A 17,044-nucleotide genomic window follows, 5' to 3' on the forward strand; every position below is an offset into this window, starting at 1 on the left:
AAAACCCAGAAAGTATGAGGTAACACTTTCTCATAAACAAATCTGAACAAATGCTCAATAAAAAGCCAACATCGCAGCCCATCCCTACAAACGTTGCACAAACAAATCCAAATGAAAGCACCACTAAACAGGCCGCCATCTTGAAGCTGCCATAGACACACATATGTTCCGAATGGGAATTTCTCCTCATTGAAGATGCTTGGTCCAGAACATGCACCTCTGTGGCCCAAAGCAGCCCAAGGTCCTAGCATTAAGGTCAAGGTCACATAACCTCTGAGCTGTCAGGAGCCCAGGCTGCCGTCTTGATAACACAGCACGCAAGTTGTAATTATTATTTTTTTAAAAGAATATTTATTACTTTTAAAAGTTACAAAAAAGGAGAAGAAAAAGAAAAGACAAAAAAGAAAAAACAGGAAAGAAGAAAAAGAAAAAGAAAAGCAATACAGTACAATATATAAACAATACAAAACACAACCTAAACCCATTAAACTAAACATAAATAAAGCAAAACAAAAACAATTTAAAAACATCCCTCCTTTTCCATACTCTATCATTCCTTCCCTTGTTTCCTCGACCTCCTCTCACCTCCCTTTTTGTATCCCACTTCTACTAATTGTTTCAGCAAATCCTTTCCATCTTTCTCTATTTTCTGTCATAATATAAATAACATATTTTTAAACCTTATTTCCCATTAAAACTAAAATATTTATATATACTTAACTTCTTATAACATTTCTGCTAAATCCATAAAATATCATTCCACCATTTTTCTAGCAGTCATTACTTTTACAATATTTCTAAATATAAACTTTAAATTTTCCAGTCTTCTTCCACCATCTCCTCTCCCTGGTTTCGGATTCTGCCAGTCCTTTCCGTCAGTTCTATATAGTCCATCAACCTGGAGATCTTATGTCCGAGGCTCTTAACTCTTTTCCAAGTCCCTTCTGCAGATCTTCTTCATATTCTTTAATGCTAAGGAGCAAATCTCGGGAAAACTCCAACCTAACAGTACTTTTATTCCTTCTGAACAGTTCAGCCAAATTTCCATAGTTAAAGCTAAGGTCCATAAAGTGTTTCAGGACGTATTTCAGGATTCCTCCAGATCCAAAGGCCCCCAAAACTTCAATCTTCTCCAAACCCAAGCCCATGTCCCAAAAGTCAATTGATCCCTGGATAGAGGGATCTTTCCAACTTTCCTTCTTCAGTCCAAGCCGGGATCCAATCCTCAAAGTCTGACTTTTGCTAGATTCAATCATAAAATGCCTCAATTTATAGTCCTCAATTTGCTTCTGTAAGACTAAGGATCCCGCTTGTACTACTTTAGGTTTCACCACAACAGCTTTCTCCTTTTCCTCCACCATTTGTCCTGACAAAGGTATATTCCTGTGCTGAGTCGTGAATTATTTCTGTATTGGTGCTCGCTTTTTGACTCAAATTAGTCACTTTCTGTTCCAAGTTATCAATTTTAAAAATCGTGTCATCTGTCTTTTTATGAAGCTGTTCCAACGAGTAGCTTATCTTGCATAATACAGTCACAATGGCTTCTCCTGTCAACATTTTGAATGGTCCAAGGTCAATCTCTGGTTCTCAGAATCCTTATCTTGCAGCTGGAGATCTCCCTGTTACACTCCTGTAACAGTTTCACATGCTCCCTCTAGAGGGAAACAGTTTCCACTTGTATCAATCCTTTCAAGCACAACTCAAGCAATAAAAATAGTTTCGATTTTCAGTTACTTTTTCCTCCTTTTTAAACGCAGAAGAGGACAATGGAAACAGTATCTTATTCTTATTTTAGCTAGCTGTCAAATCCGTTCTGTCAATGAACATTCCCCAAACGTCATCTGGCAGCCCGTTCCCAGGTTCAGAGCAGTGGTAATTTGATTTTTCACTCTCTCCTGCAGGCTCACTAGGTCCAAAATTTCCCCCCTCTTCTCCTGCTTCCAAGGGGGGGTTTTGTATTTTTAACCGATAGGAATTTAATCCTTTGTCAAAAACTTTCAGAGACTTTAGCTTGTAGCGTCTTTGCTTCAGTCTAGTTACAAAAGCGGAAGGCGGACTTCCTGTTTAGAACCTTCCCGCTTCGGTGCCAAATTAAAGTATTTAAAGATCCAATTTTTCGTTCTACTCACGGGTAGTTGTTTAAAATCCAATTGTCCACAGGAAAATGTCAGCGCTCTCCGGCAGCAGCAATGCGGCTTCACTCCGTGAAAGAAGCCGTCGATTCAAAGCACCGCGCCACTCACCCCACGTCACTCCGGGTCCCCAAAACAGGGTTTCCCCGCGAGTAGGGGAGGCGCAAAAGGTGCCAGCCGAATCCCAAGTTCACAGGCTTCTCCCGCCTGTGATTTCTATGGGTCTCCGCCTTTGCCGTGGCAGTCAGACCCTGCTTTTCACAGAGCAAGTTCCTCCCGATCGGAGGAGCTCCGCCATTGCCAGAGGTGCCAACCCGGAAGCCTCTGCAAGTTGTAATTATTGCAAAGCAAACAATTAGCCTCTGAAGCTCTAGCCGAGCATCCGTCTCTTACGATTCAGTTGACCCTTCTGAAGACTGCTTCCTGCTTCTGCAGAATATTCTGAACCTATGACCCTTATGTTTCTGGGTTTGTTTTCTGTCTAATATTTTCCCTATTCGTCTACTCCTTGGGCTCATGGAGTTAACTGCCTCCTCTTCCAGTGAGGAAATGCTTACCTTCCTGTCTTCCGAGCCTCCCTGTGCTTCTTGATAGAGTTGGCTTCTCTCCAGCCCACCCTCTGCTAATGGCAACAATAATAATAATAATAATAATAATAACAACAATAATAATAATTTTTATACCCCGCTCATAATATTAAAATACAATAGTATATTAAACATTAAAAGCTTCCCTAAACAGGGCTGCCTTCATTTCATTGTCAAGAAAGGGGGGAGGGTTGACAGCCGACTGCTTCCAGCTGTCTGAGAGAAATGCAAGCCTCTCTGTTGCTGACTGCATTCTAACTCATGCTGTACTTCTCTACTTTGGGCAGGCAGGTTCATGACATGAGCTCAGAAGCAGGTTAATTACACACCAGAGGTGTGAAATGCTAACACCGTTTCCCTAGCAGAGTCAAGGGAGTAATGACTCTAGGAAGCCTGCAAGGGAAAGAGAAGTGAGCCGTGCCACTCGGTAAAAAACATGCAGCCACATCTCCACACAGCAGACACAAAGACCTGGTTTCATAGTCATTCCCCTCTCCTGGAAATGCAGTTGTGTGAGAGGGACAAGGGATCTCCAAGAGAGAGTTCTCAGCAACTTCAGCAAACTACAGGACCAGACAAGGACTGGAGAGGGGGGAGCAGAAACAGGTTGTACGCTGACGCAGCCTTCACCTGCTTGCACACAGCTCAGGTGGGCGAGATACATAAGCAGAGGTGGGAGGTGGGGCCTGTCTGTTGTGGCAGCTGCTTCATTGGGTGCACACTTGGGAGCAGCTGAGAGATGGGATGGACATGTCTTTCCTTAACATGCTAAGTGCACTTTTGACAATAAAGAGCTGATTCCTCACTTTGGGCATTCCGTGCCCAACTGCGCTGTGACTCCAAGATTCCTATTTGTAAGCTCCAGCAACTATTTCCCTGGAAGAGCCTCCAGGGCATGCAGGGCAGAGATGGCAGATGACTGGTTTCCATGCAAGCCCACTCCATCAGCATTCTGAAGCAGCCCAAATGTGGCTCTGGGGATGAGCCAGGTGAGTCACCGTCTGCCTGTGGAGGCCCTTCCCCCACCTTGCATGCAAGCCTGCCAGTGGGGAATGCAAAATGGGCTCCCCAAGGGCACTGGCTCTTGTGCTCTCCCTTAATGAAGGACTCTGGCTTGTTTGTTTGGGTTCTGGGAGACAGGAAGAGCCCTCTCCAGAATATTTTATGCAGCAGGTAGAATAGCCCAAATCCTTCCCCTGCAAAAGTCACCTTGTAGCTTGGACTTTCTCTTGCACACACGCCTTAAAAGCAAACTGCCAGATGTCTTCTTAGCTACATAAGAGCAGCCCTGCTGGAACAGAGCAAAGGCCTGCCTAGTCCGGCATTCTGTTTATTGAGCACCTCCGCACAGCTCACAGGTGAGGCAGGAAGAAGGAAAGCCCTCTCACATCCAGGGGCATATTGCAATAGTAAGGAGCTTTTTTCAGACAAAAGGCCACATTTCCCTCTGAATAAGCTTCTGGGGCCACATGCCAGGGTGGGCAGGGCCAGCTGTAAAAGTGGAGGGATGTGGTGAGGGATACATTTGGGTGCTACACGACTCCCTTGTTTCTATACTTGATACATCATTTGCCCAGGCCATGATCCGGGTCAAGAAGAGCCAATGGGTGGGCAAGGTCACTCTGGAACCTAGGAATCTTGTGGCACCCTTTGACCAGCAGCTCTGACTGTTCATCACACTGGGCAGCTCCACACAGATCCAGAAGGTTCCCTCTTTCAGGCCAGGAATCCTGGACATTTTCCTTCAGCTCGAGAAATGAAGATGCAGAATTCTGTACTTAACTTCCGCCATGCAGTTGTGCAGGAGGCTACGCCACCTAACTCTCTCCTGGTTAGGCCCTGAAAGCCCTGAAGAACTGAGGTTGAGGTTACCTCAGGGATCGCCTGAACCCTTACAGCCCGTCACTGAGCATCTGCAGGAGCGTCACTGGTTGTCTACCGAGTTGGTGGGGATCATTTGACAACAGCAGGAAGCCAAGCCTTTAGGGTCCTGGGCCCAGGATTGCGGGATAATCTGCCCATAGAGATTCAGCAGGTGCCTTCTGTTTCCACTTTTAACCTCCTGGTGAAAACACTTCTATTCCGTCAGGCAATTAAGAAAACACCTTTCCACAATAGTCAGCTGGCTTCTAATTTTGACATTTTATATGATTTTTACTGCCTGGTTTTATGTACAATTATAAACAGCTCTATTTTTTTTTTTTAAGTTTATGCATAGTGGTAAATAAATATGTTTACAAATGATTATTTAAGGCAGAAAGCATTCCATGGCAAGAAAGGTCTCTCTTCCCTCCACACAATCCCTAAAGTTCAAGCCATCTGGATGTGCACTAATTATATTATCTATTTTACTTATTTACTTATTTATCTTTAGTAAATTTGTATTTAATAGATCTCAAGGCGCTTCACAACATGAAAATACAAGATACAAGCCATAGTTATTCATCAGTGAGTGAAACATATTCTGCACATGCCCAGGGGTGCTCTTTTTATTATTACTTTACACATTCTGGAGCTTAGACTGCAAGAAAAATTCTGCCTGGCAGAAGAATGAGGGAAACTCAAGAGCTCTAAAAAATGAGGGAGCTGATCTTCTACCTCTTACCTGGCACCGCAGCTGGCACAAGCTGGAGGGCCATGAGGCCACCTGAACAGCATCTGATTAGAACCCAAGGGCAGAACGCAAGCCCATGGCTGGATCAATCAAGACCAAGCCAAAAGCTGGTGGACCAAGGATAGGGGGTGTCAGGGAAGAGCTCATGGCCTACCTGGTTGCAGGTGTTAATATCCACACCATTCCTCAAGTGGTCCAGAGCCTTGTCCAAGTTTCCAGATCGTGCCGCCCGTAAGAAGCTGGTCGCAGCATCAGCCTTGGAAAGAGAAGAGGCATTGTTAGTGGGTGTATTGGGCTAACCTGCAATAGCTGAAGTGCAGCTCTCGCTGATGTGGTTAAGCAGCATCTGGGATTCCGATTGCAGGTGGGGGCTCACCTGATTGCTCCTCCACACAAAAATAAACAAATCCTTGCACACAGAAAGTTAGTGTCTCAGGGAGTAGGTCTTGGTGCCAGCCAGCACCCAGGGAAGGCGAGGCCAAGCCCTTCTAAGTCTAACCAGCATTTTGACTGAAGGAAGAACACTGTTAAAAGAAACACAGACCTGCCGCCCAATATGGCAAATGCGCGTACAGGGGTACCTCGGGTTAAGTACTTAATTCGTTCCAGAGGTCCGTACTTAACCTGAAACTGTTCTTAACCTGAAGCACCACTTTAGCTAATGGGGCCTCCCGCTGCTGCCGCGCCACCGGAACACGATTTCTGTTCTCATCCTGAAGCAAAGTTCTTAACCTGAAGCACTATTTCTGGGTTAGTGGAGTCTGTAACCTGAAGCCTATGTAACCTGGAGCGTATGTAACCCGAGGTACCACTGCACCAAGTTTTTCCCTCCCCCTCCGTAACACGTGGCACCACTCACTGTATGTCTTGATATCACTAAGCAGCAAGTTTCCCTGCCCCACACCACTAAAACACACATTTTTACAAAGTAATTTCTCCAAATATAATGCACTTTTCTATGCTATTTACACTTACCCTACAATATTTATTTTTATTTCTTTATTAAATTTGTATACCGACCTATTCCTGTAGATCTCAAAGATAGGCATCTTTACACGCATTCCTTGTCTGGAGAACTGCACTGAGGACATTCAGAAAAGTACAAATGCTAAAGAACAGCTGTGCTTCAGTTTGCATATTGTTTCACAGAGTGTGGATTTGGTAGGTTTACTACCGTTAAATGTAAACTGAATCTAATTTCTCCATTTTCAGCAGAAGCGTTGCATATCTTATGACACGGAGCTCCGCAAGAGGTGTCCTTCCTCAGCTCCCCTGTGGAGGTCAGGGGCTTCCCTTCAAAACAAGCAGGGGGAACCTTTAGTCCTCCAGACATCGTTGAACTACAGCTCCCCTCATCCACTGGCCAGGCTCGCCAGGGATGCTTGGAGGGCTCCCCCCTCCTGCTTCAGAGTATCCAATTAGAATTAAAACAAAACAGGTTGGGTTTTTTGTATTTACTTTTTGGCAAATTTTTTAGTTTTAACATTTTATTAAAAAAAAACCCAACAGATGCCTTAAACAAAAACATTAAATGCTGATGAAACTGAAGGCAATATTGCCACTGATCACTGTGCTTTTACATCTCAGAGGGATTTCTCCCCTTCCAAAGCTTCTAAATCCAACAACATCCATAATGCCAGCCTAAGTATTCCTAACTCAGAAATACATAGGGAGATAGATGCTGCCCTGTGCCAGGTCCACCAAAGGACCGCCTGACTCTGTATGGCCACAATGACCAGCTAAGCAGAGAAGGAGCTGAAGGTCCTGATTTGGGGAGAGCATTGGGAGCTCTCCTCTTAGGCTGACACAGCAGATTGTTTTTATCGCAAGAGCTGACCGTGGGCTGATTTTGCACTCACAATGCAGTCAACAAATGACATGCTGTAGCAGACCTACCAATTGCCTTGTCTTAAGTGGGACAGCCCCACTTTCTTTGGAGGTGCCTTGGACTCTGCCTTTGTCCCAGGGCACCCCAATTACAGCCCTACCTGGAAATGCTGGGGATCCAATGAGGAACCTTCTGTGTGCAATGCAAGTTCTCTACCGTTGAACTACAGCCTTTCCACAGATGCATTTGCCTTTTATTTTTTATTTTTTGCTTTTTTTAGCATTTATATCCCACACTACCTATATTCTGCCCAGAACAGCTCACAAAAAAAGGGTAAATAGAAAAGTTAGCATGTAAGTTCATGAACATGACCAGATCTTTTTCCCAAAAAATGAAAAACAAACATAACATTGGTACATTCTTATAAACAAGATATGGTAACCAAATCTCACATTGTTTAAATTAAGTTTTAGTGATGTGTCTGTTCCGTAATTCTCACCTCTTTCAGAAACATCGCATTCAGCCTGCCGACAGCTTTCCCTGGGTGTTCACAGGTAGAGGCATCACAGCTGACTACAGCAAACCCTCCAAAGTTCAGCCAAGAAAGATTGGGACGTGGGCCTCTTGCCTCCTTCCCCAAGCCCAGTAAGAGCTTGCCCAGCTTTGGGAAGGAGGAAGGAGGACTCCAGCGTGCTGCCAGAGCCTCGTGCCTCCTTTCCCAGTGGGTGGTTTAAAAAAACAAAAAAAACTTAATAGATTTGCAGCTGAAACCATAGATCTGGCTGATTAGATCTGGCTGAGTCAGACCCCTGATCCATCTAGCTCATCGCTGTCTACACTGACAGGCAGCAGCTCTCCAGGATTGCAGGCAGGCAGGCAGGCAGTTGGTTTGTTGGAGCCCTTGGCAAACATGAAAGCTGTACAATATGCTTATGTGCAAACCCTTTGGTTTTCTATAAGTGGATGTAAAAGATGGCCTGAGAGAGGCCTCATGGTAGATCTTTGTTTTACAGTATGCTTGCCCCCCCCCCCCGCACTTCAGACACCTGAAGCAGCAGGACAAAAGGATATAGCACCTGCACAGCCTAGGCAGCAAAGCCTCTCTGAGGTCGCCTCCAGACTATCAGTACTTTGCTGGAGGTATTCAACCACATGCTGGGAAATTGAGGTTTGTGCAATTCAAAGGGGAATAAAGTGCTCTGTCACAACAAATCCACTTTTTAAAACAAACAAACAAACCAACGGACTCTTTGCTGTTAGAAAACTGACAACGAAATGCACTGATAAGTGTGGAATTAATGAATGGTTAAGAGGAAGATGTGCAACCCCAGCACAGGCAAAAAGGGACAAAGGCTTGCTGTCCTATGTCTGCCCCACAACAAATCAGAAAAAATGCTCAGGACACAGACAAAACTGGACACGGACGTTATGCAAGCAACTCATGCCCCATAAGCAGGGGTCATCCGGAGGAGCTCCAGAGCCACTTTCAGCTCTCTTCAAAGGGAAACAGTGTCCCTCTCGGACCCAGGAGGGGCAGACCCCGCAGACTAGAGCAGCAGCCGGCATTTAGCACTGAAAACGGACATGGGTCCCTTCTCTGCTGCTTAGCTTGACCCTACTCAAATTTGAACTCTTGCATAAGCCTTTGGGAATGGAAACCCCCCTCCCCCCCTTACACTTCTCAAAATGAAAGTAGAGCAGGCAGGTGTCCGAGCAGATGAGATAACCAAGATGCTCTGGCTATAATTAACTGCACACTTCCTATGTGGGACCCTGGCCCAGAGAAGGAGGCCTCTTGAGTCCAGGAGAGGGGAGAGGCAAAAGAGAGCTGGCACCACAGGGAGGAGAGAGATTTGTGAATGGAGGCAGGCTTTGTGCAAAGGCCCTAGAAAGCCACAGCTCAGTGGGAAGAGCACATGCCTGTTGCGTGAACATCATCCCAGGTTTCAATCCCTGGCGTCTCCAGGGTGGCTGGGAAAGGACCCCCCCCCGATTTCTCAGTTATAGAGATGGGTGGACCAATGGTCTGGCTCTCTTTAAGACAGCTTCCTCCATGCCTAAAAGCTAAGTAGGGGCTTCTGACTCTGGATGCAGAAAGACCACCTTCCATTCCGCCCGTCAGTGCAGATAAATATTGAGCTGGATGAAAGAAAAGCCTGACTCTGTATGAGAGAGAGCCTTATGACCCCATGGTATTTCATGCCAGGACTGGTCCCCCTGGCCTTGAATGGCGGACAACAGTGCCAGCCCTGCCATTGGTCAGGGTGAGGCAGCCATCTCAGGCAGCGGCTGCTTGGAGAGGAGGGCAGCCAAGTGATGGAGGACTGAGGGCAAGATGTTGGAGGGCAGAGGTGTTTGTGCCATGCAGCCTGCCCTGCACTAGCCTGCTAGCCTACATTACAATGAAGGATGCTGTCCTGTCGTCAGAAGATAAGATGAGCCCTCTGGATCAGGCCAATGGCCCACGTCACCCAGCATTCTCTTCTCCCAATGGCCAACCCAATGCCAATGGGAAGCCTGAGAGCACAGCCACTGTGCGTAGGAGCCATGGAAAGCTGGATCCTCCAAGAATTTGTCTACTCTTCTTTTAAGGCCATCTCTGTTTCCCATGGGAGTGAAGCCCACAGTTCTGCTTGCCCATCCACTTTTTCCAAACTACACATCCCCTCTGCCATGTCTCCTGTTAGGGCTCACCCATGCTTCTGCTTGTCCTGTGCTTTCTAGGCATGAGTCCAACCATTTTTGCCTTTGCCGTGCCACTTTCCCCCCCAAACCTGCTCTTTAGCACTCTTTAGTCATGGGATGGCACCATCGTCTGCTTCACCTCAGGTAACGAAACATCTTGGGCCATTGCTGGCAGAGACTGTACCCTAAAGGGTTTCTGCTGGTGGCAGCATAACCAAGAGGGTTGGGCAGAAGAACTGTCTCCTTGCCACTCCTTGAAAGGGTGGAAATAACTCCACCCATTTTTGCACAGTGAAATATGCAAAGATTGAGTAGACTCTTCCTGGAATGTAGCCAGGGGCCACAAAACGGAGGCGGCAAGTAGAGGGCACTTGTTGTTGTTGTTTAGTCATTTAGTCATGTCCGACTCTTCGTGACCCCATGGACCAGAGCACGCCAGGCACTCCTGTCTTCCACTGCCTCCCGCAGTTTGGTCAGACTCATGTTGGTAGCTTCAAGAACACTGTCCAACCATCTCGTCCTCTGTCGTCCCCTTCTCCTTGTGCCCTCCATCTTTCCCAACATCAGGGTCTTTTCCAGGGAGTCTTCTCTTCTCATGAAGTGGCCAGAGGATTGGAGCCTCAGCTTCAGGATCTGTCCTTCCAGTGAGCACTCAGGGCTGATTTCCTTAAGGATGGATACGTTTGATCTCCTTGCAGTCCATGGGACTCCATAGAGTCTCCTCCAGCACCATAATTCAAAAGCATCAATTCTTTGGCAATCAGCCTTCTTTATGGTCCAGCTCTCACTTCCATACATCACTACTGGGAAAACCATAGCTTTAACAATACGGACCTTTGTTGGCAAGGTGATGTCTCTGCTTTTTAAGATGCTGTCTATGTTTGTCTTTGCTTTTCTCCCAAGAAGCAAGCATTTTTTAATTTCGTGTAGTCACCATCTGCAGTGATCATGGAGCCCAAGAAAGTAAAATCTCTCACTGCCTCCATTTCTTCCCCTTCTATTTGCCAGGAGGTGACGGGCCCAGTAGACATGATCTTGAGTTTCAGACCATATTTTGTGCTCTCCTCTTTCACCCTCATTAAAAGGTTCTTTAATTCCTCCTCACTTTCTGCCATCAAGGTTGTGTCATCTGCATATCTGAGGTTGTTGATATTTCTTCCGGCAATCTTAATTCCGGCTAGGGATTCATCCAGCCCAGCCTTTCGCATGATGAATTCTGCATATAAGTTAAATAAGCAGGGAGACAATATATAGCCTTGTCGTAATCCTTTCCCAATTTTGAACCAATCAGTTGTTCCATATCCAGTTCTAACTATAGCTTCTTGTCCCACATAGAGATTTCTCAGGAGACAGATGAGGTGATCAGGCACTCCCATTTCTTTAAGAACTTGCCATAGTTTGCTGTGGTTGACACAGTCAAAGGCTTTTGCATAGTCAATGAAGCAGAAGTAGATGTCTTTCTGGAACTCTCTAGCTTTCTCCATAATCCAGGGCATATTGGCAATTTGGTCTCTGGTTCCTCTGCCCCTTTGAAATCCAGCTTGCACTTCTGGGAGTTCTCAGTCCACATACTGCTTAAGCCTGCCTTGTAGAATTTTAAGCATAACCTTGCTAGCATGTGAAATGAGTGCAATTGTGCGGTAGTTGGAGCATTCTTTGGCACTGCCCTTCTTTGGGATTGGGATGTAGACTTCTCAAATCCTTTGGCCACTGCTGAGTTTTCCAAACTTGCTGGCATATTGAGTGTAGCACAGCATCATCTTTTAAAATTTTAAATAGTTCAGCTGGAATATCATCACTTCCACTGGCCTTGTTATTAGCAGTGCTTTCTAAGGCCCATTTGACTTCACTCTCCAGGATGTCTGGCTCAAGGTCAGCAACCACACTACCTGGGGTATAATTCCTCTGTGTATCCTTGCCACCTCCTCTTTATGTCTTCTGCTTCTGTTAAGTCCTTACCACTTTTGTCCTTTGTACGAAATGTTCCTTTCATATCTCCAATTTTCCTGAACAGATCTCTGGTTTTTCCCATTCTATTGTTTTCCTCTATTTCTTTGCATTGCTCGTTTAAGAAGGCATTCTTGTCTCTCCTTGCTATTTTTTGGAAATCTGCATTCAATTTCCTGTATCTTTCACCATCTCCCTCGCATTTTGCTTGCCTTCTCTCCCCCGCTATTTGTAAGGCCTCGTTGGACAGCCACTTTGCTTTCTTACATTTCCTTTTCATTGGGATGGTTTTCGTTGCTGCCTCCTGTATAATGTTACGAGCATCCATCCACAGTTCTTCAGGCACTCTGTCCAGCAAATCTAAATCCTTAAACCTGTTCCTCACTTCCACTGTGTATTCATAAGGGATTTGATTTAGATTGTATCTTACCGGCCCAGTGGTTTTTCCTACTTTCTTCAGTTTAAGCTTGAATTTTGCTATAAGAAGCTGATGATCTGAGCCACAGTCAGCTCCAGGTCATGTTTTTGCTGACTGTATAGAGCTTCTCCATCTTTGGCTGCAGAGAATATAATCAATCTGATTTTGATGCTGCCCATCTGGTGATGTCCATGTGTAGAGTCGTTTCTTGTGTTGTTGGAAAAGAGTGTTTGTGATGACCAGCTTGTTCTCTTGACAGAACTCTATTAGCCTTTGCCCTGCTTCGTTCTGAACTCCAAGGCCAAACTTGCCAGTTGTTCCTTTTATCTCTTGATTCCCTACTTTAGCATTCCAATCCCCTATAATGAGAAGAACATCCTTCTTCTTTGGTGTCATTTCTATAAGGTGTTGTAAGTCTTCATAGAATTGGTCAATTTCAGTTTCTTCAGCACCAGTAGTTGGTGCATAAACTTGGATTACTGTGATGTTAAAAGGTCTGCCATGGATTCGTATCAAGATCATTCTATCATTTTTGAGATTGAATCCCAGTACAGCTTTCGCCACTCTTTTGTTGACTATGAGGGCCACTCCATTTCTTTTACAGGATTCTTGCCCACAGTAGTAGATATGATGGTCATCTGAACTGAATTCACCCATTCCCGTCCATTTTAGTTCACTGATGCCCAGGATGTCTATATTTATTCTTGCCATCTCATTTTTGACCACATCCAACTTACCCAGGTTCATGGTTCTTACATTCCAGGTTCCTATGCAATATTTTTCTTTACAGCATTGGACTTTCCTTTCACTTCCAGGCATATCTGCAACTGAGCAACCTTTCGGCTTTGGCCCAGCCGCTTCATCAGCTCTGAATCTACTTGTACTTGTCATCTGCTCTTCCTCAGTAGCATGTTGGATGCCTTCCAACCTGAGGGGCTCATCTTCCAGCGTCATAACTTTTATATGCCTGTTGTCTTTGTCCATGGAGTTTTCTTAGCAGGGATACTGGAATGGCTTGCTGGTTCCTGCTCCAGGTGGATCACATTTGGTCAAAACTCTCCACCTTGACCTGTCCGTCTTGGGTGGCCCTGCATGGCATAGTTCATAGCTTCTCTGAGTTATTCAAGCCCCTTTGCCATGGCAAGGCAGTGATCCATGAAGGGGTACTAGATCCATTCTAAAGTGACAATCAAAGCTCTCTCAGCTTTGGGTACTAGCCCTAACTTTGTGGTGGAAAGCCCACTTTGCAAACAGAAGGTTCCACGTTCAACTCTTGGTATCTTCAGGTAAAAGGGTCAGGAAGCAGGTGATGACAGCAAGCTGCTGTACACTGAGCCAGATTCCTGTTTTGGTTAGCTCACTATGGTCTACATGAGGTTTGGCTATCCTGCAGCCCTCCAGATGTTGCTAGACTACAACTTCCAATTCCAGTGGCCTTGGTAGCTTGACCAGTGGCCAAGCTAGATGGGGCTGATCGGAGTTTGAGTCCAGCAACAGTTAGAAGGCCACAGGGCAGCTCCCCATAATCCACACTGGCTGGCAGCAGTTTTCCGGGGTTTCAGAGAAGAATCTTCCCCAGCCTGGCCTGGAGATGCCGGGGTTGTATCAGGGACCTTCTGCAGGCCAATCTGATGCTCTGCTACTGAGCCCCATTCCTTCTCCTAAGAAAGGAAGGAACTCTGCCTGAATCCCTGGAGAGATGCAGCCATTCAGAATAGACAACACTGGACCAAATCAATGGCAGCCAGTCTGTTGCCCTCCAGCAGTTCCTGGACTCCCATCATTCTTGACCATGGGCTTCTGCCTGAGGCTGATGGGAGCTGGAGTTCAGCAACATCTGGGGAACATCATGTCTTGCTATCCCTGCAGCACATGGACAAATAGAGGGACCGGCTTCCCATATTCCTAAAAAGCGACAACCTCTAAGACCAGCAGAAGGCATTTGGGTGCATGTGGCAGAAAATCCAAATGGCAGCCTCACCACTGTCAATTAGCATTTGGCACAAACCAATCCAGCCTCTTTGGGTCATTCATAAAATGGCCCTTTCATGTTCCAGAATGGCGTGTCCAGATCCCTTCCCTCCTCTGTTTTATTCCACTGGTACCTGGTCAACCACTATTACTATGTTGAGTATTTAGGAGAAATGGTGCTAGCCTGCAGACCAGGGGTAGGGAACCTTTGGCAGCCAAAGGGCCACATTCTCTTCCAGGCAATCTTCTGGAGGCCACATGCCAGTGATGGGCAAGCCAGAGGCAAACATGGGTACAGCAACAAATTAAAACATTACTTTTGTACAGTAGGATAGCTTATACACCCCTCCCTCCCCCACCCCACCGCCTTTGAGGCAAGCCAGAGTTGACAAGAAGCAATCCAGGAGAGTGAGAAGCAAGGCCTGAGGATGGGAGGCCGTGGCCGGGAGGGGATCTGGTCTGAAGAAGGTCCCCAGGAGTCTGAAGGGGCACAGGACTTCCCTGGTATCTGAGGTTCTCCGTCCTGATGCACACCCTTCCAGCACAGAAATACAGGCAGTTGCCATATACAAAGTCAGACAGTCAGTCACTCTAGCTCTGTATTGGCTACACTGACTGGCAGGGACTCTCTAAAGCTTCAGACAGTCTCTCCTAGCTTTCCCTGGAGATGCCAGGGATTGAACCAGGGACCTTCTGCATGCAAAGCAGATGCTCTACCTCTGAGCTATAGCCCTTAGTTTCTCCCCACCACCACCACCACACATGTGCATCAAAATCGTCTCTTTGAGCTTCAGCTGCTCTTTAAGAAGTGCAGGAGGGTCCCCTGCAAATCAGGTGGGAGGATGCTTGGGTAGTGTGTACTATTATAAGTACCCAAGAGATTCTGGCAGGTGTGCCACCCTGGTATTGTTCTGGCATCACGAAGCCCCACAATGGCAAATGTGGGAGAAGGCCTTCTGCAAGTGAACGGTCTACCTCTTACAGGCCTATGGGATGCATCCATCTCCGGGGGCCTCAAACATTTTGGCTGGCCTCGACTGAAGCCATTGCTTGTGGGTCAACGATGACCACTCCATCCTGCTCTTCATCCAAGTCCTCTGGCACCTGCAAAGGACTCAGGAGACAACAGCAACCAGGCTCTCCCTTCGCTTCAGATTCTTTCAGAAGTGGCAGGAATCTCTCCAGCTGCTTCTGAGTATCTCCAAAGGCTGTGGCGTAAAGAGAAAGGCGGAGGTGTGGGGGGAGAGAGCTTGGTCCCACCCGCACCTATCAGAGTATGCTAGAGCCCTTGGTGGAAGGCAGTCTCTGGCCCTAGGAGGAGGAGCATCCCAATTTCCCTTTATTTCACTAGTTTTTCCAGCTCCAAGTTCTCCGCATTTCTGCATCAGTTTGCAATTTTTTAAAAAAGATTCTTCATGAAAATTCATCGGCATTTTAATATAGATATATTACTGTTACACAATTTGTATATACCACTTTGTATATATGCATCTTATGCATAATTGTATGCAATTTTGTCTAACAAAATTTGCAAACAAATTTTTCTACCACAATGCATTTTTTGTATATTAGTCTTACTAATATATGCATTTACATGCACATTTTCACATATGTAAGTATGCATCGTGGTACACATTATTTGTCTGGGGAACTGCATTGCAAACTGCCGAAGTATGTGTTTTGGTTTGTGATTTGTTTCAGGAAGCTGAAGTTTGCATGTAAATCACACACATCTCCTGCCCCCAAGTTCTCTGCAATGCACAGAGGAGGGGGTGTCCCTCACTTTGCGCTGGGCAACCACAGGGGTAGGATGGCTTGCAGTTCAGCCATCTGAAGGCAAACACACAGATTGCATGCCATCGCTGAGGCTTACTGGAACAGCTGCAACCAAAGAACACTGGCCCTTCCATGCAGAGTAGTGAGTGTGGCCCCACAAAGGGTGACTGCGAGAGAGAGAGATGGTGGAAAGAGGACCAGGGAAAAGTGAAATAAAGCCATTAGCTCACTAAACTTGGACAGAGGAGGACATCAGTTTGCTTGTTTTTCCCGTGCAGAAATGGATTTAGGAGCTTGTCTAAGAGAAGTCTTGTGTGCCCTTCTGCTTGCTCAGTTTTTTAACTGCTGGAGGACAAGACTCTGCAGCTGCCACCACCCTCTGGCCTGAACTTTACATGTTGTCCTAAAGTCCAAACAACTAGGCAGAGCCAAAAGGGAATTTCTCACTCCAAAGGCCTGTAAGGCAACTCAGAAATGGGGAAAGGGTGGCTTGGTATGTCAGCTGGGGGGGGGGGGAGAGAGATGGACTCTCCCCTTCTGTGTGAGCTTTCCCCTGCCCTCGAGAGACACATAAATAAGTACATGTGAAGCAACATGCAAACTGAATTTTGAGGGCTGAAATGCTACCCCACCTCCACCCCCAAGTTCTGACAGGCAGGCAATTTCCAGAGCAAGAGAAGCAGGGCGGGGGGGGGGGGTGAAAGCACAGGGACAGGAGGCTTTGTGCGAAGGAAAAGCACATTTTATACTCACAGCACTGCCTGGCCCAGACTTCCCTTGCCGTGCTGCCATAGCCCAGCGCTTGAGCCGAAACCTGAGCCCAGCTTCAATCTCTCTCTCTCTCACTCTTCCTCCCTTAGCTATTCCCCACCTTTGGGTGAGACGGAAAGTTGCGTTGCATCCTGTCTAAAAATATAGGCTGCCTTCCTCCTGCCTCTGTGGCTGCTGCAGAGTGAGCCAGATGCTAATGGAAGATGTTCCGCTTCTCCTTCTTCTTCTTGCCATCATTATGTCAGGCAGGGATATTTAATAGCTGCCTGCCTCTCAGCAACAAGCGGCTGCTGGCTGCCAACCCATTGGCGGCGG

The 17,044-nt window shown here is 46.4% G+C and overlaps 1 protein-coding gene across 26 annotated transcripts in view; it reads right to left on the bottom strand.

Annotated features, from left to right (window-relative positions):
• Positions 1–17,044, bottom strand: part of ANK1 (ankyrin 1) — a 180,818-nt gene that overhangs the window by 96,683 nt on the left and 67,091 nt on the right. For 23 of the 26 annotated variants that reach the window (XR_014567554.1, XR_014567555.1, XR_014567556.1 and 20 more), the window contains exon 2: positions 5,488–5,589. Coding sequence is in view for 23 of the 26 variants with exons in the window: in XM_083753138.1 (XP_083609264.1) it covers positions 5,488–5,589 (102 nt within the window). In the remaining 3 variants the exon portion in view is untranslated. Of the gene's footprint in view, positions 1–5,487; positions 5,590–16,711; positions 16,978–17,044 lie in introns of those variants that run through there. The other 3 variants (XM_083753134.1, XM_083753129.1, XM_083753122.1) reach the window with 3 other exon arrangements.

The sequence above is a fragment of the Podarcis gaigeae genome (assembly GCF_964106915.1).
Source record: "Podarcis gaigeae genome assembly, chromosome: 8".
Classification (NCBI taxonomy): domain Eukaryota; kingdom Metazoa; phylum Chordata; class Lepidosauria; order Squamata; family Lacertidae; genus Podarcis; species Podarcis gaigeae.